The sequence below is a fragment of the Bactrocera neohumeralis genome, chromosome 4, assembly GCF_024586455.1.
Source record: "Bactrocera neohumeralis isolate Rockhampton chromosome 4, APGP_CSIRO_Bneo_wtdbg2-racon-allhic-juicebox.fasta_v2, whole genome shotgun sequence".
Classification (NCBI taxonomy): domain Eukaryota; kingdom Metazoa; phylum Arthropoda; class Insecta; order Diptera; family Tephritidae; genus Bactrocera; species Bactrocera neohumeralis.
The window spans coordinates 79,038,451-79,064,139 of NC_065921.1; the positions used below are offsets into that span (position 1 = coordinate 79,038,451).

General features: G+C 37.9%; 2 protein-coding genes and 1 pseudogene across 2 annotated transcripts; 1 reads left to right on the forward strand and 2 right to left on the reverse strand.

The window, feature by feature from the left end:
• The first annotated feature begins 798 nt into the window (after nt 1-798).
• On the forward strand, nt 799-5,200 carry LOC126757169 (probable cytochrome P450 6g2). Its single transcript, XM_050470861.1, has 3 exons — nt 799-1,430; nt 3,794-4,606; nt 4,669-5,200. Exons 1-3 carry the CDS (start codon nt 921-923, stop codon nt 4,951-4,953), a joined length of 1,608 nt encoding a protein of 535 aa, XP_050326818.1. The 5' UTR covers nt 799-920; the 3' UTR covers nt 4,954-5,200.
• Nucleotides 5,201-7,659: 2,459 nt separating this feature from the next.
• LOC126755860 (uncharacterized) lies at nt 7,660-25,198 on the reverse strand. The gene is made up of 9 exons (XM_050468577.1): nt 25,111-25,198; nt 21,419-21,891; nt 20,546-21,337; nt 20,188-20,488; nt 13,286-13,408; nt 12,959-13,230; nt 12,746-12,886; nt 8,297-9,613; nt 7,660-8,061 (listed from the first exon to the last, which is right to left on the reverse strand). The coding sequence occupies exons 2-9, from the start codon at nt 21,881-21,883 to the stop codon at nt 7,783-7,785; spliced, it is 3,690 nt and encodes a 1,229-aa protein (XP_050324534.1). The 5' UTR covers nt 21,884-21,891; nt 25,111-25,198; the 3' UTR covers nt 7,660-7,782.
• On the reverse strand, nt 12,502-13,623 carry LOC126757178 (cytochrome P450 6g1-like; annotated as a pseudogene).
• Nucleotides 25,199-25,689: the final 491 nt, after the last annotated feature.

Sequence of the window (25,689 nt, forward strand, 5' to 3'; positions counted from 1 at the left end):
TTTGGTCAACCGATTGATTCTACATTTTAGTGTCAACAACTGACGAGACTGAAGCAAGCAATCGGAAAAAAACAGCCAGAACTGATCAAGAGCAAGGGCTTCGTTTTGCTTCATGAAGTAAAGCTGGCTTCAAGAGAAGCCTGTAAAAATTATTTGTCGCAGTTTTTCGTCGAGAAACCAGAACAGTTTTACACTGAGGGAATAATGTCTCTAACAGAAAAATGGCAAACAGTGGTCGCCCAAAATGGTATATAATTTAGGTAGTAAATATTCATAATTTGGATTCGTTGAAGAGAAATGTCAAAAGAGCGGAAAAATATGGTGTCCTTTGCTGTCTCTATCGGTCTACTTTTGTAGTCCCCTATTGAAAAACACTATATATAATATAAAGTCCACTTGAGTGCTAATGCAGTACTAACTTTGTTGTATGAGTGCCAGGGGAAAGTTGTAAATATTTTTGGCAACAAGCTTAACTGCTCTTAAATAAACATAAATAATTTTTTGACTCTCACTATCTTAAGTACTTAAATACATATATACGAAATTATCTGCAGAAGCACACATAAAGGCGTTTTGCCAGCATCAATCTACAGCTAATCGTTAAGTAGAACCAAAGATTGTACAAAGGGGAAGACATATGCATCAAAATAGAATGGCTTACACAATTATAATAACACATATAATATACTATATAATAAACGCAGTATTTGCATGGCTGAGAAAATGGAAAGTAAGCGATAGATGCTTTGTTATCTACCATATGCGCGAAGTTGATGGTATAAAAGCGCTAAAGCAAGCGCCGCCACAACTCAGTCGGTCAAATACGCCAAATGCTGCGGGCAAATAGTAATTTTTATACGAAATTGTGGAGTAGAAAAAAATTATTGTAAATAGAGAGAAACAAATCGGTGCGTTTCGAAATGTTTGTATCAAATGTGTTAACCGGCCTTGGCGGCGCGCTAATCGGCAATCTAACCGAGATCCTGGCCACATTGGCCTTCGTCTGCTTCGCGCTATACATTTGGTTACAATATCAATATACATATTGGCGTCGTCACCGTATACCTTATATTGAACCGTCTATGTTTTTTGGCAATCTCAAAGGTATTATCAATTCCGACACCGATCCTTGCACTTGGTTTCAGCATTTGTACAATAATGAGAAGGCCAAAAATCTCGCAGCTGTCGGTATCTATATATTTAATAAGCCTTCACTGCTGATACGCGATCTGGAGTTGATCAAAGCCATTTTGATTAAGGATTTTAATTATTTCTCAAATCGTTATGCGTCGTCGGATCCACATTCCGATTCGTTGGGTTCGGATAACTTGTTCTTCGCTAAGAACCCGCGTTGGAAGGAGATACGCGTTAAGTTGACGCCAGTTTTTACTAGTGGAAAAATGAAGCAAATGTTTCCGCTCATAGAGGAGGTTAGTAAAAAATTACAAAAAAAAATTACAAAAAAAATTATAAAAAAAAAATTACAAAAAAAAAATTACAAAAAAGAAATTTACAAAAAATAAATAAATAAACGAAAAATTAAAAATAAAATGTTTTGGTAAAAAAAATATGAATTAAAAAAAATTACAAAATATAAAATAAAATAAAAAAAAAAAAATAATAAAAAATATAAAAAATTAAATTTTATTTAAAAAATTAAATTTTATATAAAAAATGTTCAAAAAATAACATGAAAAGACTATAAAAAGCTGTTAATACAAAAAAAGCATCAATAAAAAATTGTAAAAATTACTTAAAGTGTGACTAAGTCAGTGTTTGAAGCAGTGTTTGAACTTAAATACGGTTTGAGAATATGATGTGGTGTGCAACTTGGATACTCAACAAATCTGAAAGAAAAGTTTGCGACTCATGTGCTTAGTGGTCTGTGAAGTATGTGAGGTTTTCTGTTTACGAATTTGAGTTCAAAAAATTCTCATCACTTAAGTTTCCTCGGGTAAAAAACAGCCTTTTTTCACCAATTTTTTTCTCATGTAAAAAATTAAATATTTTATTAGAATTTTTTATTGTTACAAACATACACTATTAACAAAATAATTCAGAAATTTTCGGAAAAATATATTTTGGCCGAGATTGCAAAGCTATTTCCGATGACTCTTCGGAAAAATATGCGCAGGCGTTGGCAGGATAACTTACAGGATCATTTAAAGTGAAAAAATACGTGTTTTAGTTAAAACCTTAACTTAGAACTTGGACGAAGCAAAAAAAAACTGAAAATTTGAAATTTTTACAAAAAAAGAAAATTTCAGCGAAAATTTCGCAACATTTTTTTTTTTCAAATAAATTTTCAGTCGAAAAAAAATCTACGTCCAAGTCTTTAAGAATTGCATCTCTAAGACCTGTGTAATATTTCATGAAGATCGGTTCGGAAGATAATATAAATAATTCTCAAGACACTCGTTTGATGGGAGGATCTTGGCAAACGACTTCAAAAACACCGTTTCGAGAAAAAAGCGTTAAGAGACGGCGCACTTAGCCCAGCTAGCCGCGAGCGCACAAGTTCTCAAGGCTGTATCTCCGAAACTATTACTCTTGAAAATTTAGAACAATATTCTAGAGGTATTGTAGATTTTAATAAGATAATACAAAAATTCGATTTTTTGAAACCCGCAAACCCATAAAATTAGCAAGGAAGGCCTCTCATCATAGGCTGGTGATATTAATATTAACAAGTAAGGAAGTAATACCTTCAGGTACATAAGGCTTGTTAGCTATAAGGGGTCTAGTGTTAGCTTTCACCCGATTTATCCAATCACAGCACAAATATGCACCGTTATTAAAAAAATACGCTCTCACAATTTTATTAATATAACTCAGCTATTGGCCGATTGTTGCGTAATAAAGTCACCCGCAAGTTCGAAAATCTTTATATTAAGTGTATGAGCGCTAAAGGAAGTTCCAAAGCTTTCAAGCACGGTCGAGAGATCGTTGAAAACATCACGTTCTGGACGACCTTCGACCACTTCAAAAGAAAAAATATTAAAAAAGTGAAGAATATGGTGCTTAAAAATCGTCAGTCAAGTGTTAGAAAGATAGCAAGAGAGCTCGACAACTCTCGCTAGTCTGTTTGAATGATTTTGATAGATATTTGAGTATGAAACGTGTGCTGGCTCGACTCGTCATGATAAAGCTGAAATTTTTCAAAAAGTTCTAATGCCACCATCAATGGAGAGCATTATAACTGCCGCTGAGACATTGGTTTAAGACTTTGCCATGCAAACAAGTCAACAATCATCGGAATGGAAAGTAAAAACGAGTCGAAGCTAAAAAACCACGCCGAAGTCGTTCAAAATTCAATGTGATACTCGTTGTTTTTTTCGATATTCGTGGTTTGGTGCATCATGAATTTGTTGTGGATGTAGGAACAGTCAATAAGGAATTCCATTTGGCCGTACTGAGGCGTTTGCGTGAGAACATTCGTTGAAAACGGCCGGAATTGTAGAAGAATAATTCATGGATTTTACATGGTGATAATGTACCTTAGCATCGAGCCACGATTGTGACCGAATTTAAATCCAAAAACGCAATGAAACCATCGTTAAACCACTGTGTTCCACAGACTTGTCTCTTGTTCCCCAAACTGAAAGTACTTGCTTGGCTTCAAAACTTTAAAGTTAAAAGATTATGAAATGTTTGGTTATACCCGAACTTAGATCTCCTTGACTTGTTTTAATACTTTTTACTTTCATAAACAATATTATTAATTACGAAATTTCTTCCAAAAACCATTTTCAAAAGAAAATTTAATAACAAAATTATCTAAACATATTCCCAGGTCGCACGTGAATACGACAAATATCTCTGCGCATTGAAAATGGATGCGAAAACCAACTCCACAATACTAGAAGTAAAGGAACCGAATGCGCTCTACACAACCGATGTGATATCGATCACGGCCTACGGCATACAAGCAAATAGTCTCAACGATCCGAACGGTATTTTCCGTAAAAGTGGCAAGAAAATCTTCACATTTACTTGGTTGCGTTCCATGGAGTTCAAAGCGTTCTTTTTCATACCCACATTGGTTAAGCTTTTCGGCTTCAAAGTATTTTCCAAACAGACCACAATCTTTCTGCGCGACACAATCAATCATGTGATGGAGGAACGCATCAAAAGGGGTAATGTGCGCAACGATTTAATCGATATTTTGATTAAATTCAAACAGGAGGCCGAAGAAGAACTGAAAGAAGGCAAGAAACCGTTCATTTTGGAGAAAGACGCTTTGGCGGCGCAAGCAGCCATTTTCTTTTCGGCTGGCTTCGAAACGTCATCTTCCACAATGTCATTCGCTATGTTTGAAATGGCGCAAAATCCGGAGGTGCAACGACGTTTGCGTGAAGAATTACGCGAGGCATACAAGAATAATGATGGCAAAATAACCTACGAGCTGATAATGGGTCTGAAGTATATGGATAATGTAGTGAAGGAGGTGTTACGTCATTATCCACCACTACCCTTCCTCGATCGCGTATGCACACCGAAGGCTGATGAAAAAGGTTATTCGCTGAACGGTTTTGGTTTGGACTTTACAGTACCGCACAATATGCCTGTCTACATACCGAGTCAGGCTTTACACATGGATCCAAAGGTTAGTTTATGCAACGCACTATGTTAATTTTGGTGTTCATTATTCCTTTTTCATTGCTGTAGTACTTCAAAGATCCCGAAACATTTAATCCTGATCGTTTTCTACCCGAAAACAAACACGAAAATAATATGAATGCCTATATGCCCTTCGGCATCGGACCTCATAACTGTATTGGTGAGCGCTTCGCGATGATCCAAACGAAGTTGGGGCTACTCTACTTCTATCGGAATCATTATGTAACGCCCTGTGAAAAGACACCGAGGAAACTGCATTTGAATCCTCGTGCAATCATATTGCAGTCCTCTGGTGGTATAAATCTGAAAGTCGTGCGTGATCCATTGTTTTAGAGATTAAGTGGGGTGTATGCAAATGAGGATGCTAATATAGCATTCTATACTATATATACATACTTCAAAGAAGATACATATAGTAGGTGTCATGTCTAACATGGGTAGTGATTAAGCTGTAGGATAAAGTTATTTGAAGTAAGTATTTCAGCTTTACGAAGACAAAATTTTATTGCTTTACTTGTAGATAATTACTTGTAGATAATCTAAATAATCAAAATAAAAATTATACTATCAAAAATTTCGATTCAAATGTAACTGAAATTAAAATTGTTCAACTGATGTTGATGGTTTTTAAAAATATCTTTGACAAATTGCTCAGTTCCAGCCGAGCTTAGGAGCCCTTACTATATTGAATCCAGAATTGTTTGGAAGAACGGATTTTAGAGGAACACCTGGTTTTGTTGTTGCAACGGTTATTTAGTCCCCGTTGGGGTGGTAAGGTTCAGATAAGTTGTCATCGAGGTCATCCAACCGTAGGCACAGGAAATGTGCTATTTCGACGGGGGCGGACCATAGGGAGAAAGGTGTCAGATGTGTAAGATTAGCAGAGCATGCACAGAGGTGGTAAGAGTCATAAGGGGACTCGTTGCAAGCTGTCGTACCAGAACGAAGCTGCGCAAGGGTCACTCGATTCTCGCGGCAACTTGAGCTCGTCGTCTGCAATGGGCGGTGGTTTGACCCCAATTACAACATTCACTGAGAGGGAGTCGGTGAAGGTGTTTATGGCTCTAATGTGAGTGGTGGTAAGTGCGTGTCTGAAGTTAGTTGCGTCCGAAGTCTGGTCAGCATATTGTCTTATATCGTCGACGTAGTTGAGGAATATGGAAGATGAGGATGATTTCTACGAAAACATGCCAGCAGAAACTTCTTGGAGAGGAGTTCCTCAACTGGGAGTATGGAGTACTATGTTCTGAATTGTCTGAAGCTTCCTCGTCTGCGTTTCACTACATCCAAGTAACCATATTGTTGCGGCGAGTTAAGAACCGGCCGGCCGATTGCCTCGTATGTTGCCAACAACGTTGCTCCTCTTTTCCCCAGCCGGCTAGCGACCTGAGGGTTTCCTTGCGGCTCTGGACTTTGGCTATAATTGCGGTCGTGTGAGGATTGAAGGAGCACACGCTTTCGAGTGCCACAACTAAAATCTTAGGGTTATTGACGGGGATAACAAGGATCACCTGGTGTAAGGTTTTGGTATTTAGAAAGGTAAGGAGTGTAATAAAACGTTTTTGTGGGGTGCTAAACTTCGAAATATTCCAATTATTGAGAAAAACTGAACTTAGCAGATATCTTCTGCAACTTTTTCTTTCAAGCAAGCACTGAATTCTTTGATAAATGGAAAAATATTAGAAGGGTGAACGTCTTCTAAATACCATGGATATATTTAGAGCAAGAAGAAGAAGCTTGCAGTAGATAATTTTTAAGCTTACCTTAAAGTATGATCTGGTCTGATTCTCACAAATAAATGGTGAACTTTAAGTCTGGCAATAATAACAGGTGATCCAAGTAGAGGTTTTGTTTTCAATAGCCTTTTATGACAGATTGCGCATGAGTTGTGTCAAGCTGTTGTTATGTTTGTTCCGTTATGGTCAACATAATCGGCCTACTGAGCAACATAGCTTCGATCTATGGGCTCAAAGAAAATCTGATGTTTTCAAACCAAATTTTGTTCAGCGATAAAGTCCATTTCGGGCTCAATGGGTATGTAAACAACCAAAATTGCCGCACTTGTGACGAAAAGCAACCTGAAGCAACTCAAGAGCTGCCATTTCATCTAGAAAAAGCAACAGTTTGTGGGCCGGTGAAATCATCGGTACATATTTCTTCAAAAATAATGCCGGTGAGAACGAAACCGTCAATCGTGACCGTTTTCGCCACGTGATAACCGCCTATTTAATAACTGAAATTGAAGCTCGTGATCTCGGCGACATTTGGTTTCAACAAGACGGCGCCACTTCCCACACATCGCATCAATCATTAGATCTATTTAGAGAACACTTTGATGAGCAGATAACTTCACGATTTGGACCGGTCGATTGGCCACCAAGATCGTGTGATATCACACCGTTAGATTTTTTCCTGTGGGGATATGTATAGTCGAAAGTCTATGCGGACAATTCTGCTTCGATTCAGGCCTAGGAGCAAAACATCACGCGTGTCATTCGCCAGTTACCAGTCGAAATGCTCGAACGAGTTATCTAAAATTGGACTCAACGGATGGACCATCCGAGACGTAGCCGCAGCTAACATTTGAAAGAGATAATCTTTAAAAATGAAATGCCAAAGAATGTTCTGATAATAAACATTCCCAATTAAATTTGAAGCTTCTGTGTTTTTTTCTTAAAAAAAGTAGGGAACCTCGAATTGGCTCATTCTTTATGTATTTAATAAGCCCTCACAGATGGATGGGATTTTAATTATTTCTTCAGATCCACATCCCGATTCGTTGGGTTCGGATAATTTGTTCTTCGCTAAGAAGCTATGATGGTAGAATATACGCGGCAAGTTGCCTGTAGTTTTGACTAGTGGCAAAATGAAGCAAATGCTTCCACTCATCTCCATTTGGATTCTCCTGCCGTCATCTTACTTCGTTTGGTGGTATAGCACTGAAAGTCGTGTGTGATCCATTGTTTTGAAGTCGACACGTCGTTATTCTAATATGGTATACAGCAATCAGAAATATTTTCCATTAAAATAACTCTTAAATTGGCATATTACAATAACATTTTATCGATTTATTAAAATAATAGTAAATACGTGGCAATCTCTCCTGTAAGCCTTTATAAATTTTCTTAGTCTTAAAATGTTAAAAAAAGTATTTGCTATTATTTATTCATCTTGAATAAACGTCAAGTATAGTCCACCTTTAGCTTCTAGCATAAATCTTTTCGGATCAAATCGAATTTCCTTCGTTGTTTTCTCACACAATTCCACACGATGCCGCTTTAAGATATAGAGTAAACCGAGCTTGACTTGCAGCATACCAAGCCGACTGCCAATACAACCATGTGGTCCGGCGCCAAATGGTAAATAAGTCATTGGTTTGATGGTGTGCAGTTTCTCTTGCGAAAATCTTTGTGGATTGTAAAGTTGTGGATTGGGCCAGAACTGGAAAAAATATGAAAAGAATTATTGCGACTGGAAGCCATCGTGCAAACCGGGTTTCTGGAGCAACATATTTTTTAAAAAGAAGAGAATATTCGGTACTACATACATATGTATTTTCAAATTCTAATATAGGTACGGAAACGGGTACACATTCATATAGATATTATAGAAAAAGTTTCTGTCCCACATTTCGGGTTTTGGAGTACCTTTATAGTTGAATTTATACAAATCTTACCTTTGGATCACTATGTAAGCCCAAAATGGAGATATATGCCGGCACATCTCTGGGTATGCTCAAATACTTCTTTCCCTTGTCATACCACAACGTCTGCTGCTCGCCATTCGGCAAACACTCACGATTAATGAAGGGTGCTGTCGGATAGAGACGCAATCCTTCGGCGACTACCATATGCATGTATGGCATATGCAATAACTGTTTGTAACTTACACCGCCATTGAATGGATCTCGAGCAGCAGCTATTTCGGCTTTTAATTTTCGCTGAATTGCCGGTTGCTTTGCCAATTCGTATAAGATGAGCGCGATCAATGAAGAGGACGTCTCAAAGCCCGCCAATAGAAAAATACCCACTTGCGCGGCGATAAAGTCCGGATGACGCAGCCAAGCGCTGTAAGGTTCTGAGTCACACAAATGCCGTTGCATGTTCAACAACAAGTCGATAAGATCGCCGCCATCAGGCTTACGTTCGGTCACTTTCAAGTGTTCCTCCACCAAACGCCGTAAGTAGTCGGCGTATTTGCGTGTGAAAACTTTCGATTTAAGCCTACGCACCCATTTTGGTAGAAAGAATATTGCGAAGAAATCGATAATCTTACGCAGACTGGGTTGGAAGAGATCTTCACACTGTGTGCGCATCTCGCAGCCATCTTTGCGTAGACCTGCCGCATCGATGCTATACAATAGCGCAGCTGTGACGTCAGTTGTGTAGAGCGCACACATTTCTTTCACCTCAATGACGGCAGCGCTTCGGACACTGTGTTCGGACGCGTCTTGCTTTATTTTACGTGTGATATACTCTTCTAATTGTTCGGCGTAGGTAATGAGTTTCGGATACATTACACTTTTGATATGTCCACTAGTGAAAAGTTTCGAAATCTCTCGTCGACTCTTGCGCCATATCGCATATTTGGCTAATGGTAGCGTTAAAGCGCCCATTGGATCACTATGTAGATCAGCAGCCTCATAGCGGTTGGGAAAACTAGTAAACTGTTTCGTGAGTAACTGCTCGATCAATTGCGGTTCGCGTATAAGCAGCGCGGGCGTTTGTAGTATAAAGAAACCAAAAAATGGTGCCGATTGGAAGTTTTGCTCTTCGTAGAGCCCGCGAAAGTAGTCGCCGAAAGAAGAACGTAACAACAATAGTGATTTTAAATTTCCCAAAAGCGGTGTGGGCTTGAGATATGGTATTTTACGACGATGCCAATAACTGTAACGACGTTGCAACCAAAGTTGTATTAAGGTCATTGCGACAAAGATGAGCGCTATTGTGATCAGCAGTTGGTAGCCGTAGACCGACATGACTTTTGTTGAGCTCTGAAAAATCAATTAAAGCAGAATGTTAAATATTTGGTGCGATGATGCTAAATGCTCTGTTAGCGATGTTCAAGTAACTAAGATAAGTCTTAAATTTTGTTTAAAGTCCTGTTGACTGCTGGTCTAGCCCAACTCTTAAGGGGTCAGTAAGGTAATCTTTTTTAAATATTTAATTTTTTTTTTTTTATTTTTAGCATTTACTGTTCCCTTATACTCTAAGAATTAATGTAGAAACCCACTTTACCATTGGAAGGTTTCGAAAAAGGCCCAAAAAGAATAATCACCTCACCTCAAACTTTAAACGCTTTTTCTCAAAACACACTTTTTTAAAGGTGGACATAATTCCGGTCGAGCTACTGAACCGATTTGCTTAATTTTATTTTAAATGTTCACAAAACGCCCGCCTGTCGTCCCTATCAGATTCATAATTTTTTATTATTTCTTGACAATGTTATGACAAAATTTATGTAAAAAAACATGAGGAAAAATTAAAAAAAAAGTTAATTACTTTTTTATTTATCAAACATTTTTTCATGATTCTGGTAGGGACGATAACCATTTACGTACTTTTTAAGAATAAATTGGGTTTTTGTGTTTCAGATGATCCAAACATGAGAAATCGTGTCCGCCAGTGAAAAAACGCATCTCATTCACCCAGCCATTTCTCCGACAGATGTCATCAAAAAATTCCGAAAAAATTTGTTTATACACTCCACGATATACCTCATGATATGTGAAAAAATTTCTATTGTAGAATAAAAATTTCTATAAAAAAAAAAATGTCAAAAAAACAGACCAGATTACCCTACTGACCCCTTAAAGCTTAAAAGTCTTGTATATTAAATATTAAGAAACCTCATTTCAAGTCCCACCTAACCTAAATATATCAGATTTATGCATATATAAATTCGTTATTTGACGAAATTAGTTGTCTTCTTCACAAAAAATACAACTCAATACCCCACGGTCAGGCTCCGAGTGTTAAAACTACAGTCTTCCTTGTGTGTTGCACCAAAAATTTACAACAATTACTACTCCTTATCAGCTTTGTTAATAGTTGCGACTATTGGAAGCGTCACCGGGTTCCATATTTAATGTAGGTTCAATTTTAAACTGTTTACTGTAACGAAACACAGTCTCTATGATGGTGATCAAAGAGCTGTAGTCGCTCTACTAAACGAATGCGATTGCGACTACCGTTTCTCGATCGGCAATGCACCGCGCCGATGGAGGAAGACGGTTACTCGTTGGAATCATTTCACAAATATCGTTTGCCACAGGGTATGCCAGTTTACATACCAGTTTATGACCAGCATATGGATCCGAAGGTAAATATGTTTTTGTTGTAACGATACGATACACACACTTTTGCAAACTCTACTCACAGTACTACCCTGAGTCGACCAAATTCTATCCAGCGCGTTTCACACCACACGACAAGAAACAGTTGACACCTTACACTTTGGACTGGATCCGCACGCTTGTATTCGCGAACGCTTCGCTTAAGCTACAAACCAAAATCGGACTCACCTATTTTCTACTTAACCACAAAGTGACGACTTGTGCGCGCACCTAAATTCCCATGCAGCTGGATCGCAGGAACGGACTCGTAGTGATCCTGTACTGGCTGTATTTATCTAAATGTTGTGTTGCCGTCTACAGATCTGCGTAGATCAGCGTTCACCGTGCGAAACGCACGAATGAGTGAAAGTTGTTTGGTGTCATACGATTTTAAGGGCACAAGCTCAATATCGATTAGTAAACTACACACATTTACTTCTAAGAAAACATTTTTATTTCGCAATCTTAGACTTGGGTCAACAGCACTTTTGCGTGTTTTGGGTAATTTATAAGATTCTCTAATTTTCATTTTCATTTTTATAGTGACGCATGACTTCAAGTTGTAGCACTATCATACTAAATAAGCATGTTCACGAGTTTGTAATTCACATTGACACTCCGCATGACACACGCGATCACGAAGGGATCTTATGCTAGCATCAATGAAAATAAAAACTTCAAAATCTGTCGTATGACGTTTTGTTCACAAAAGAGTTGGGGAGCAATGTAGATTGGCACGAGAGTAGTCTGATAGTTCTGATGAAAGATATTTCTTTCGAGCTCCTCTCAACTTCAATGTCCCATATAAAGGTGGACAATGCTGTGATTATACTTATGATTAGTTACGCCAAGTTTTGAGCCTATTTAATCCTAATTTATCCAAATGAGACAAAATTATTCTTACTTAGAAGAGAAAGTTTGCCCAATTCTCAAGGCTAGTAAATAGAACCTCGTACTGAAATCCGACTTTTTTTTAATGTAGCAGTACCAAACTCTCGTCCAAGTGAGTCATATTAGTTTGGCATTTGAAGAACAACAAAGCGGCGGGAACCGATGGATAGCATATTGAAATATAGCGGCGAAGACCTAATGGAGCATGCATCAGCTTCTTTGTAGAATATGGTCGGACGAAAGCATGCCAGACGATTGGAATTTAAGTGTGCTCTGCCCGAAAGGGGAGAACCCACAATCTGTGCCAATTACCGTGGAATAAGCCTACTCAACATCGCATATAAGGCTCTATCGAGCGTATTGTGTGAGAGACGGAAGCTCACCGTCAACAAACTAATTTTTCTTTATCAAAGTGGCCTTACACCTGGAAAATCTACCATCGACCAGATTTTCACCAAGCGCAATTGTAGCGATACCTTCCGAAATTAGTTTGATTTTTGAACATTCACAGCCTTGCTGTGTGCTCATAACAGACTGACAATTGTGTTGATAATAAAATTTATGTGAAAACATTGACAAGTTTTAAGTAAATGGCTTCCTTATGGCTTAACGCTAAGGACAGTGGATCGAAAGAAATTTCCGATGGTGTCTTCTCACATGTATGTAGTGACATAATGATTCTTCAAAATATGCACCAAACCCAGCTTAGACTGCAGCAATCCGATGCTACAACTAATACAGTTTCGTGGTTCAGTACCGAAGGGAAAGTAGGACGTAGGCTTACGGGTTTTCTTATTTTCGGCGCTGAAGCGTTCAGGATCGAAGGTGTTCGGTTTGTCGGTCGAATGTAAAGGTTAGCTGTTTTCGGCCTAGCGCACGAAGCTCGGCATTCGGATCTACAAGACTATTGGCTTTAATGCCAAAAGCGATAGTGGCAATCACATCGGTGGTGAAGTTTGCACAAATATCTTTAACTTCAGTTACGAAAGCGTCGTCTGTTTTCGCAAACGAATTCAAATGAGCTTCCAACTCCGTGCCGATCTACATTACGATTACACATAGTAAAAAATATATATTAATACAAAAGTTATGTACTTTTATGCGTGTACTAACCTCAGTCATTAGTGAATACATTTGTTTGATCTTTCCCGTTGTGAAAATCGGCGTTATTTTCGTTCTCAAATTCTTCCATTGTGAATTGCGTATAAAAAATAGATTATTCGAAACCAAGGGGTCATTGTGTGGATCAGAGCCGCTTGACCGATTGGTGAATTGCGGAAACTCCTTAATTAGCACAGATTTTATAAGTTTCTGGTCACGCAACACTAACGCTGGCCGATTGAATATGTAAATGCCGACTGCCGCAGCTTTTGACATTCTAGCGTCTTTATAAATGTCCGATAGATATAGATAGAAACTATTGCTCATTTTAAACAAAACCCATATTGCCAATCAGTGGCAGTGGCGTCATATAGGGAATCTTATTGCGTTTCCAGTAGCCATATGTGTAGCGACACCAAACGTAGACGAGCGCCAATAGAGCCGCCAAGAGGCCTATGGTACCTGCCGTCAGCATTATAATTTTGGGTAAATAAATTTAAAAGTTTTCTCTGAAAAAAATCTGGAAAATTCGCTTTTTCGGCCATCTAACTGCATATAACCTTTTAAAGGGTTTCATGGATTTACTGGTTTAAAAAAATCGATTTTTTTTATTGTGTTATTAAATTCCACAACACCTCTAAAATATTGTCCTAAATTTTCAAATTGATCGGGGTAATAGTTTCGGAGATTCAGCCCTGAGAACTTGTGCGCTCGAGGCTAGCTGGGCTAAGTGCATCATCGTCTTTAAACGCGTTTTTCTCGAAACTGTGTCAGTTGGCAAGATTTCTCGAGAACTACTCAACCGATCTTCATGAAATTTTACACAGGTCTTTGAGATACAATTCTTAAAGACTTGGACAAAGGATTGTTTTTTCGATTACAACCATTTGAAAAAAAATTTTGTGAAATTTTCATTTTTCATTTTTGTTTTGTAAAAATGTTTGCCAAAAATTCAATTTTCAGTTTCAGTTTTTTTTCCTTCGTCCCAGTTCTAAGTTAAGGTTTTAACTAAAACACATATTTTTTCCATTTAGATGATCCTGTAAGGAGTTATCCTGGCCGAGCAATGGCGGAGTTTAAACATTTTTTTTTAATTTCAGAATTTCTTTGTTAATAGTGTATGTTTTTAACAATAAAAAATCTAATAAAATATTTCGTTTTTCATATGAGAAAAAAAATGTTGAAAAAAGATTGTTTTTTACCCGAGGAAACCCATGTAACCGCTTAAACAATTTGATATTCTAAGCGTTGAATATAAAGATTTTATGATTTTGCCATGATTTTATGTACCAAAAACTTTTCTAAGGTATACATGTTGCTTTTTTTATTGGTAAATATTATTAATTGTTTATAATTTTATGCACAGTTTTTATATTTTGTTTCAAAAATGTATGTAAAGCATAAAATTCTAGTATTTGTTAAAAAAATTTACGTATAACCTCAAATTATTTTTTGAAACGCATTAAATAGGGTAGATGTAGTATCATTTATAGAATTATGTTATCAATGAATTCGAATTAAATACGGGATGTCTCAAAATTAATGCAAGATTTCAATTTGCCGCCATTTACTTATGTAGTAAAGTGTTGACAAACCCTAAAAAATTGACAGCTAACAGTTTAGGCTTGGCTAGAAGTAGAAGTAGAACAAGATGTCTTCGTTGTTGAATTATATTTCAAAAATAATGAAAGCTTGGCGAGCGCAGTTCGAAAATTTCATACAAAATATGGACGGAATAGTGAATTCCTCATTTGTGAGGAATAATTGAAATGGCGCCAAATTTAAATCTCGCGTTAATTTTGGTACACCCTGTATAATTCAAATTGTCAAATGACATAAACATTAATACACTTGTTTACATAAATCAATTATAAATAATCGTGTTGTTACAAAAATACAAACGAGGGTCTAGTTTTGAGCAAATCTGAAAACGCCAAGTCATGCTCGCGTAATAAAAGAAAGGTAGGTAGGTAAGAGGACTGTCGGCCATAATTAACGCTGGTAGCGCCATTTTTATACAACAACGTAAAACCTTATCTCGATATCACGTTCTACTGAGCTGTTCAAACCATATCATCATGAATCAATATCTTCGGCATACGCCAGCAGCTGTACACTCTTACAAAAGATTGTACCCGCTCGATTAAGTTTGCAGCTCGAATTATTTTCTCCAGCAGCAGATTGAAGAAGTCACACGAGAGGGAGTCGCCTTGTCTGAAACCTCGTTTGATATCGAACGGCTCGGGGAGGTCCTTCCCGATCCTGACGGAGCTTTTGGTGTATCTCAACGTCAGTTTACACAGCCGTATTAGTTTTGCGGGGATACCTAATTCAGACATCGCGGCATAAAGGCAGCTCCTTTTCGTGCTGTTGAAAGCAGCTTTGAAATCGACAAAGAGGTGATGTGTGTCGATTCTCCTTTCACGGGCCTTTTCCAAGATTTGGCGCATGGTGAATATCTGGTCGGTTGTTGATTTTCCAGGCCTAAAGTCACACGGATAAGGTCCAATTATTTTGCTGACGGTGGGCTTTAATCCTTCACACAATACGCTCCATGGAACCTTATACGCGATGTTGAGCAGGCTTATCCCACGGTAGTTGGCGCAGATTGTGGGGTCTCCCTTTTTGTGGATTGAGCAGAGCACACTTAAATTCCAATCGTCGGGCATGCTTTCGTTCGATCATATTCTACAAAGAAGCTGACGCATGCTCCTTATCAGTTCTTCGCCGGCGTGTTTGAATAGCTCGTTGTTCTTCAGACGGGCAATTGCTATTCGAACTTCTTCATGGTCGGGCAATGCTCCATCCTCATCGCTTGGGGAATTGGGTTCGCCTTCTCTTGGCCTTGTACATTCACTGCCATTCAGCAGGCTGGAGAAGTGTTCCCTCCATAATTTAAGTATGCTCTGGGCATCGGTGACTAGATCACCTTTGGTGGTTCTACAAGAATATGCTCCGGTCTTGAAACCTTCTGTAAGCCGCCGCATTTTTTCGTAGAATTTTCGAGCATTACCCCTGTCGGCCAACTTATCAAGCTCTTCATATCTACGCATTTCGGCCTCTTTCTTTTTCTGTCTGCAAATGCGTTTCGCTTCCCTCTTCAACTCTCGGTATCTAGCTCTCAGAGAGCAGGACTGCAAGCCGAGTAGAAAATCGTTCGGCTGTCTGTTATGATTGCAGCTTCTCAACGTCGAACCTTCCTTGTGATTGTTGACGTGCGCTTTTTGTTGCACAGAGGCGGGTGCGAATCTTGGCTGCAACAAGATAGTTCTCCGAGTCGATGTTAGGACTGCGGAGCGTACGCACGTCAACAACCGGGAGACGTGTTTTCCGTCTATCACAACATGATCGATATGGTTGGTGGCTTTCGATCCGAAAAAAGCCAGGTAGCTTGATGTATTTTCTTGTGCTGGAATCAAGTACCACAGATAACCATATTTCGGGCACCGGCGAAGTCGATCAGCCTCAACCCATTTGGGGATGTTTCGTCGTGTAGGCTGACCTTCTTTGTCCACCCTGGCGTTAAAGTCGCTAATCACGATTTTGACATCGTGGCGGGGGCAGCTCTCATAAGCGCGCTCATAGAAGGCATCTTTGGTCATATCGTCCTTCTCTTCCATCGGCGCGTGGGCGCAAATCAGCGGTATGTTGAAGAACCTCGCTTTGATACGGATTGTGGCTATACGTTCATTCACAGGAGGGAATGATAGTACTCGGCGACGGAGTCTGTCTCCCATCACGAATCCCACACCAGGGGACCGGACATTCCAGGTGCATGCTCTCAATTCGTAGTCCTTATTTCGTTTGCCATGGTCGTCATCAAAAGGGGGGTCTCTCATCCGAGGCTGATTGTTAATTTTCATTGGGGGTGTTTTTTTACGTGGCGGGTCCCAAACCCAGCGCACAACCCTATGTAGGGGATGTTTCGCCTTCTCACTTAAGCTCGCCTTCAAACGGATGTGTTTTGGGTACCCAGAGGGTACTTGGTCAAAGACCGGAAGTCGTGAGCTGCTTGAGCCATATGTAAAAGAATTGTTTCTGGCCACTCCCAAGTGAATGGCGATCAGAGAACTTTCCTCACTTGCGTGAACTTCTACACATGACTCCATCCGCCAAGGTTAGCAGCCTTACTGTCCAGTTAATAGAGATTATACTTAATAAACACTAACAAATTGTGGGACTGGTTCAGTAGTTCATGGCTAATGGAGATGTCCGTAGAGCGTTCATTTAATAGAGCTTTCACTGTATTTTTTATTTATGAATTGTATTTACTATCCCATCTTCTAAGTTGATTCGAAATGGACACAGTGTGCTAAATTTTACTAAAATCGGTTCAGTAGTGTAGGAGCCCATCGCGGACAAACAACGTGACACGTAATTTTCATATATAAAAATTGTTGTTATTTCCAGGACTACTTAACAAAAGGACAAATCGTTCTTGTTCTGTTGCTAGATATGTATGTAGAGTACCCTAGAGCAGAATACTAATTGTAAGTTATTCATCGAAGTTAAGAAAATCATCTACATACTCGTATCACTTTAGAAATATTATATTTAGGTTAATTTCTTGATTGGCCTCGAGACCTACATAGGTACATATATGTGTGCTACTGTCTATTTGTAGAACCAAAATATCTATGCTGTAAACTATTGCTTTTTTATTATTTTTAAGTCAATAAAATTATATACAAGCTCAGTAAGAGCATTCTTATGAAGGCTGTAGTATCCCTCCAGAAGCTTTCACTGATCGAACCGTAGCTAAAACGTTCTTTAAAATTTTGAGTCTAAATATTATATTTATCTTCAAAAAGCTCTCTCATATCGGAAACGACGATTGTTCCGTAATCCTGTAGGTGAAAAACCGTTACAGCGATAAGCTGTTTATGAGCGATAAGCGAGGTAAGTACGACTGTACCGAATTACAACCGTTTGAAATTTATAAATTATTTTAATTAATTATTAATTTCTCAAGGCAATCGCCGGTAATACATATGTATATATAGTAAACTTATTTTATTTTATTTTTACAATGATAAGAAATTATCAAGAGATACTAGGCGCTGACAGGCCCACCGGGTATGTTAGAATGATGTTTCAAAAGTTCTTCAAGTGTGCTGATAAAGTCTAAGTTTAGTTGTTGTTTGTTTGTGTAGGACTGCGAAATTTAATAAACAAAAGATAGCTAATTTCTGCAAGTCATTCAATAAAGTTAGATCTGGTCTCTCCCAGTCCTTATTTATATTGTATAAAGTCAAGATAACGTGGCTGGAAATACCTTATCTAGTAGAGACAAAACAAAAGTCCAAAAGGTACATACATTGTCTCTACCAAATGAAATACCTTATTTGGTACTGTGTAATATTGACTTTATACAATATTTGTACAGGGTTTGTCCAGAAAGTAATAGTACTGAAGTTCTTTCGCCGCGACCGTAATTCGGAGCGTGAACGCACCGACTGGATTCGGTAGAGGTCAGAAGTCTCCAAGCACCTGGAGGGTCAAGATAAACATTTTCGCGCGACGTGTTTCTGTGAGTGGTGCAAGCCGAAAATGCAGCGATCGTTAGAGCAGAGGTACACGATTAACTTTTTAAGATCGAAGGCATCGTCCACCATGAATTTGCTCCTCCTGAACAAACCCTCAACGCCAAGTTTTACATGGAAGTCCTCAAGAGATTCAAACAAGATATCGCAGCCGATTGGAAGTTGCATCACGACAACGCCCCGGCTCACACCGCCTTTCTTGTGAACAGCTACCTAACCAAGACCGGCATTCCAACGCTTCCGCAGCCGCCCTACAGTCCAGATGTGGCCCCCTGACCTTTTTGTTTCCTTGCCTGAAAAGGCAGCATGCACCTCGGCTCTCAAGGCTATTCCGGCTAATGCCTTCCGTGACGCCTTCAATGCTTGGAAATCGCGTTGGCAGCGCTGCTTCGACGCAGAAGGAGCTTATTTTCAAAATTTTTAAAGAATTGTAACGATTGGTACAATACACAAATCGAGAAGCAATTAATATAAGGGAATAAAACTTTGCACAAAGAATGCCTTTAGTGTGTGCCACCTTATGACCAAAAATTGCTCAAGTCCATCAAAAACTGTTCACGCCCCTAAGTACCGAATATTTGGACCAAAGTACCTATAATAAACTTTTGATTGAATATATCGATCTATAAGTGAGATATATAATTGAAATTCAGGGATAGTCTTTCTCTGATAATGGTATGTCTATATGTCAAAAAGGGTTTAAATCAGGCAAATACTTCTCTGAGTCCTCATATACCAAACATAAAGATTTCCAACTTCCTGATTACTTTGTACCCCATATTACGGCCAATAGTCGTATTTAAGTTATCTGAATGAAAATTGCAGAGCGTGTTTTACTCATAACAATGTATCTTGGCGCCTAAAATAAATAAATTTGAGCGAAAACTTGACTTACACCCCATATAACTAATATCAGAATTTTCGAAAATCCGGCTGACTTTACTCTATATAACTGGTTTACAACTTAAAGTATTTTCCTCGCTTTGATTTTTGCAAGTTGCAAGAGTATAAAATGTTCGGTTGCAGCCGAACGTAGTTCTTCCTTCCTTGTTGTAACACGATTTGTCCTTTGCTTCAAAATAGGCCTCAGTTTCGGCGATCACCTCATCCTTCGACGAAAATTTCTTCCCGGCGACCATGAGTTTGAGATCTGAGAGCAGGAAATAGTCACTGAGAGCCAGATCTGAAGAACACGGTGGATGCGAAAGCAATTCGAAGCCCAATTCATGGATTTTTTCATCGGTTTCATTGACATTGACTTGTCATAGACGTGATTCGAAGCCACCTTATCGTATTTGGTTAACATATTTCAGGCCACATGATAATCTTGCAATATCAGTTTGCGCACACCATAAATAGTTTCCGGAACATCAACTGACTTTATACGGCCTTCCCGAAATTCGTCTTGGATTGATGTATGACTTCGATTGAGTTCACCATGCCATCGCTAAACACTGGTCCTTGATCGAGCTTCATCGTCAAAAATTTAATTAAGGTCATCTATGCACTCTTGATGAGTTAATACGTCAATAATTGTAAAACATAATCGCTCGAAAAAATTCCATTTTTTGGTTGCTACTGCATATCATCAACCGACGAAAGCGTGAGAAAAGTGAAACAAGGGTTGACAAGTAGTTTGCTTTTTATTTCAAAAAATTTAAATTGATATTTCGAAATTAATTCGAATTTCGAACATTCACTGCCTGGCATTGCGTTCATAGAGTTTGTCATTGACAAAGTTCAAGTAAACTCCATCCTTATAACTTAGCACTAAGGAAAGTGGATCAAAAGTCATTTCCGACGGTGTCTTCTCACATGTGGTCACATAATGATTCTTCAATATATGCACCAAACCGATTTTAGACTGCAGCAAACCGATGCGAGAACCAATACAGTTACGTGGTCCAGTGCCGAAAGGAAGGTAGGACATAGGCTTATGGGTTTTCTTATTCTCGGCGTTGAAGCGTTCAGGATCGAAAGTGTTCGGGTTGGGCCAAAACTAGAATTGAGAGATTGTAAGGGCGATCGAATTCGGTTAAATCTGAAATTCACTCACCTCGGGATCACGCTGTATGCCGAAGATTGGTATAAAAACAGGCATACCTATGGGCACTGTGTAATCGTAAAACGGTTTAAGATCGAATTGCTTTTCCCCCTCCTTCGGCAGATATTCACGATCGAGATAAGGTAGTACTGGATATAAACGCAGTACTTCGTCAACTACCATACTCAGATATGGTAGATTATTGATAGTCTCATATGACATTGTACCCTGCTCAGCTACGAAAGCTTCACAGATCTCATTGCGCAGACGCTCTTGTAAATCGGGACGTTTCGATAATTCGTATAGGGCAAATGTCATCGTCGAAGATGACGTCTCAAAACCAGCTGACAGAAATACGGCAGCTTGTGCTGTCAACATATCCTGTACCTGAGCATTATATTCGCCTTTCGCAACTGCTTCTTCTTTAAGGCTCACCAACACATCGATGAGGTCGTTGCGAGTCGCTTTGCTCTCTTCTCTTGACGCCATAACATGACTGATGGTGCCACGTAAAAAGGAACTGAACTCTGCTGTAAAAATTTTAATACGAAATGTAGAGACCCACTTGGTAACAAAAAAGGCGATGAAGAAGTCAATGGCACGACGGAATGTAAAGGTGAACAATTTTCGTCCCTGCGAGCGAAATTCGGCGTTTGGATTTACAAGACTGTTGGCTTTTACACCAAGAGCGATGGTGGCAATTATATCGGTGGTGAAGCTTGCACAAACCTCTTTAACTTCAGTTACGAAAGCATCACCATTCTTCGCATGCGATTTCAAATGGGCTTCCAACTCCGTGCCGATCTATAGGCGCGTAACGAGGGATACACATAGTAAAAAATATATATTAATACAAAAGCTATGTATATTTATGCGCATACTAACCTCAGTCATTAGTGGGTACATTTGTTTGATCTTTCCCGTTGTGAAAATCGGCGTTATTTTCGTTCTCAAATCTTTCCATTGTGGATTGCGTATGAAAAATAGATTATTCGAACCCAAAGCATCATTGTGTGGATCACAGCCGGCTGACCGATTGGCGAACTTCGGGAATTCCTTGATTAGCACGGATTTTATAAGTTCCGGTTCACGTAGCACTAACGCTGGCTTGTTGAGTATGTAAATGCCGACTGCCGCAGCCTTTGACATTTTAGCATCCTTATAAACGTCAGATAGATATAGATAGAAACTATTGCTCATTTTAAAAAAAACTTCCATATTGCCAATCAGTGGTAGTGGCGTCATATAGGGAATCTTATTGCGTTTCCAGTAGCCATACGTGTAGCGACACCAAACGTAGACGAGCGCCAAGAGAGCCGCCAAGAGGCAAGCGGTATTTACCGACAACATTATGCGCACTGTTTATGAAGAGAGTAGATGGTGAGGAGAGTAAAGAAAAGTATTATTTATAAGTTATTTTGATGGACAACATAATATTTAGGCTAATTTCTGGATTGAACTCGAGTCCTATGTATATAGAAGCAAAGTATCTGTGCTGTACAAAGCTGTAGTTTCTTTATTATTTTAAAATCAATAAATTTATATATAATTTCAGTTAGAGCATTCTTATGAGGGCTGTAATATCCTTCCAGTAGCTTTCATTGATCGAAACGTAGCTAGGACGACCTTTAAACCCCATAAGTACCAAGGTTAGCCCTAAAATCTTTAAGCCACGCGATCTTCAAAAAGCTCCCTCATATCGGAAACGGCAATTGTTCGGTAACCCTTTTCGCTGTTCGTGAAAAAATGTTAAAGCTGACCATTTCGAGAGCGATGTACATACGAGACAAGTACGACTGAACCGAATTTCTACCGTTTGAAATACATAAATAATCTTCATTAAGTATTTAATTGCCTAAGGCAATCGCCGATAATATTTATATAAACTGTTTTATAGACTTATATATAAGTCTTTACGTATGTTTGATTAAAATGTGCAAGTCATCTCTCTAAAATCATTTCATCTTCGTGATAAGCAATTGGCGAGCAATGCTAAGCTCGTTAGGGTATGTTAGTACGGTGTAGCGCAAGATCTTCAAGTGTGCTGATTAAATGTGTTTATGCTTTGTTTGCCTAGGTGTCGGTGGTTTAATTAGTGATTATTAACTAATTTCTGCAAGTCATTCAATAAACAACAGTTACTACTGTCCTACTATATACATACATATATGTATTCTATAAAATAAAAAAAGACAAGATAACACGGCTTATCTATAGTATAATAATATACATTATATATATAAGTATATGTATATATATAAGTTTATATGTGTATTGATATCAGGAACTTTGTCTTTTTAAATTTTAGACATATAGTACATATCTGGTAAACAGTGATTTTGTTGCCATAGCTATAAGATCGGCTTTGGACACTTTTGTGCTCACTATTCATGATTCTCTCAATGAGTTTGTAAGATTTGCTCTCGTTTATTTTTAAATCCTCATTTCCATTCATAAACTGGAAGGGTTTGGTGCTGGAAAATCGTCAGACAAGTGTTGGAGAGAGAGCTTGGCATCTCTCGCGATTCCGTTCGAATGATTTCAGTGGAAATTTTAGGTATGAAACGCGTTCTTGCTCGATTCGTCCCGATAAAGCTGAATTTTTTTCAAAAAGCGTACCCTAAATATGTCTCTTTGGACATGCGAATTCCGATTCCACATTCAGAGAGCATTATAACTGCCTAGGAGACATGAGTTTATGAGTTTAATATGCAAAAAAAGTCAACAATGATCGGAATAGAGGAAAATAAAAACGAGCCGAAACCAATAAAACTACGCCAAGGCCGCTCAAAAATCAAGGTGATGCTCATTTTCATTTTTTTTCGATATTCGTGGTTTAGTGCATCATACATTTGTTGCGTAAGAACATCCGTCGAAAACGGGAATTGTGGAAAAACGATTAGACGAATTTAACAAAAGGATAATGCATCAACGCATCGAGCCGCGATTATGACTGAATTCAAAGCCAAATACGCAATGAATATCATCGTTCAACCACCGTATTCATCAGATTTGACTCCGTTTGATTTTTCTTGTTTCCCAAACTGAAATTGCCGCTCCGTGGAACCCGTTTTCAATTGATCGAAGAGATAAAGCAAAATTCGGTGAAGGAGCTGAAGGCCATCCAAAAAGTGCGTACGAAAAGTGTTTCGAGGACTGTGAATGGGAATCGCTACCGCTCAATGATAATCGAATATTTATACCCTGAACAGGTTATATTAAGTTTGTCACGAAGTTTGTAACACCCAGAAGGAAGCGTCGGAGACCCTATAAAGTGTATATATAAATGATCAGTATGTTGAGCTGAGTTGATTTAGCCATATCCGTCTGTCTGTCCGTCTGTCCGTCCGTCTGTCTGTCTGTATATATACGAACTAGTCTCCCAGTTTTTAAGATATCGTTTTGAAATTTTGCTAACATCATTTTCTTTTCAAGAAGCTGCTCATTTGTCGGAACTGACGATATCGGACCACCATAACATATAGCTGTCATACAAACTGAACGATCGGAATCAAGTTCTTGTATGGAAAACTTTTGCATTTGACGTGGTATCTTCACGAAATTTGGTATAGATTATTTTCTAAAGCAACAATGTAATCTCCGAAGAAATTGTTCAGATCGCTTAACTATAGCATATAGCTGCCATACAAACTGAACACATAGTTACTAACAGAAATGCACCTGTGAAGGGTATTTAGCAGCAAGCGAAGTTAACGTTTTTTCTTATTTTTTTTTTATTTGTTTTCACTAAAAAAATATTTTAAAAGTTAAAATTTTTTTTTTTTTGTAAATTTTCCAATAGTTTTAAATTTATTTTATGATTTTCGCACTAATAATTTTGATAAAAAAAATATTATTATTTTTATAATTTTTTATTTTTATTTTTGTTTTTTTTTTTTTGCTTTAAAATATTTAAGTTTGAGATTTATACGATTTTTAAGCGCGTTAAAATACTTTCTTTTGTTTATTTTTAACAGTAAATCGACAGACCTTCTATCATTTCAAAAAAATGTACTTTATATTTTAATATATTTTATTTGTTTTGTCAAGATTTTAAATTTTTTTATTTTTATAAACTTTTAAATACAATAAATTTAAATTGTTTCTTTTCTTGTTGCAAAACTTTAATTAAAATGCAAAAAATTATATAATTTATATTACACATCACTTTTAATTACTTCAATAAAGTTATCATATAATAATTATAAAAGAAAAAATTCCACTATATTATTTTTAACACTTTTTTTTAAGAATTGAGCATACTAATGCTTTTGGTTGATATTAGTTAGCACTCCACACATTTAAATAGTATCATATAATGCATTGACATCATACGATATGAAGATACATACATATGTACATATGACACCAACCAAATCGCTGAAGCTGCGACATGTGCAGTACAAAGCTGTGAGCTTCATAGGTCAGCGAATCTCATCCCTTAATCATAACTCATAATCTCTTAATTAATTGCAACTTTTAGTTCTAATTCGGAATTCAATAGAGGAGCTTAGCTCCAAAAATATTTTTTTTTATTAAAAAATACAAACTCTTTTTAAATTATGTATATAGTATACCTTAAGAAAAATATTATTTATAAAAGAAGTTTCAATTTCTGCCGAACTTCTGTAACGCGCTTCCACAATAACACTAAGTATGCTAGTCCTACAGGCTGGAGCTTTTATTTTCTATCTGAAACATACATACATACATAAGTCTTAAGAGATTGTTAAATGTACATTAGGATGTTTGTATGTATACGTCTGTTTATGTAAATATGTACATCAAACATACATATGTAGAATTGTGTTATCAAAAACTTGGGCATTCCGAAAATATAATTCAAATTGGCAATTCTTTATCTTTTATGTATAAACATACGCATATATACATACATACATAAATAAACCGCTACATGTTTAATCATGTTGTTACAAAAACACGAGTGAGCGCCTAATTTTACCGGTGCGCAATTGCGAAAACGCCAAATCATGCGGCGGTAATGACTGCTAAGACGCGCACATGCGTGTGTGGGCGTGAGTGTATGGGTGTTTCTTAAACAACTTATTTAAATGATTTGCTACTTGCCAAGTTTTTTAATTATCAATCAAATTAGACGTAGAAATAAATAAAAAATTATTTGCATTCTATAAATT

What these genes read in the sequence shown, in the direction of transcription:
- LOC126755860 (XM_050468577.1), bottom strand. Translation starts at nt 21,883, where the DNA reads ATGTTGTCGGTAAATACCGCTTGCCTCTTGGCGGCTCTCTTGGCGCTC. An exon ending in GCATTAAAGCCAATAGTCTT is followed by an intron (nt 9,614 to 12,745) that starts GTAGATCCGAAT and finishes TTGATTTTTCAG; the next exon opens with AGCTCAACAAAAGTCATGTC. An exon ending in GCTTACATAGTGATCCAAAG is followed by an intron (nt 8,062 to 8,296) that starts GTAAGATTTGTA and finishes TATTTTTTCCAG; the next exon opens with TTCTGGCCCAATCCACAACT.
- LOC126757169 (XM_050470861.1), top strand. Translation starts at nt 921, where the DNA reads ATGTTTGTATCAAATGTGTTAACCGGCCTTGGCGGCGCGCTAATCGGC. An exon ending in TGTTTCCGCTCATAGAGGAG is followed by an intron (nt 1,431 to 3,793) that starts GTTAGTAAAAAA and finishes ACATATTCCCAG; the next exon opens with GTCGCACGTGAATACGACAA. An exon ending in CTTTACACATGGATCCAAAG is followed by an intron (nt 4,607 to 4,668) that starts GTTAGTTTATGC and finishes TCATTGCTGTAG; the next exon opens with TACTTCAAAGATCCCGAAAC.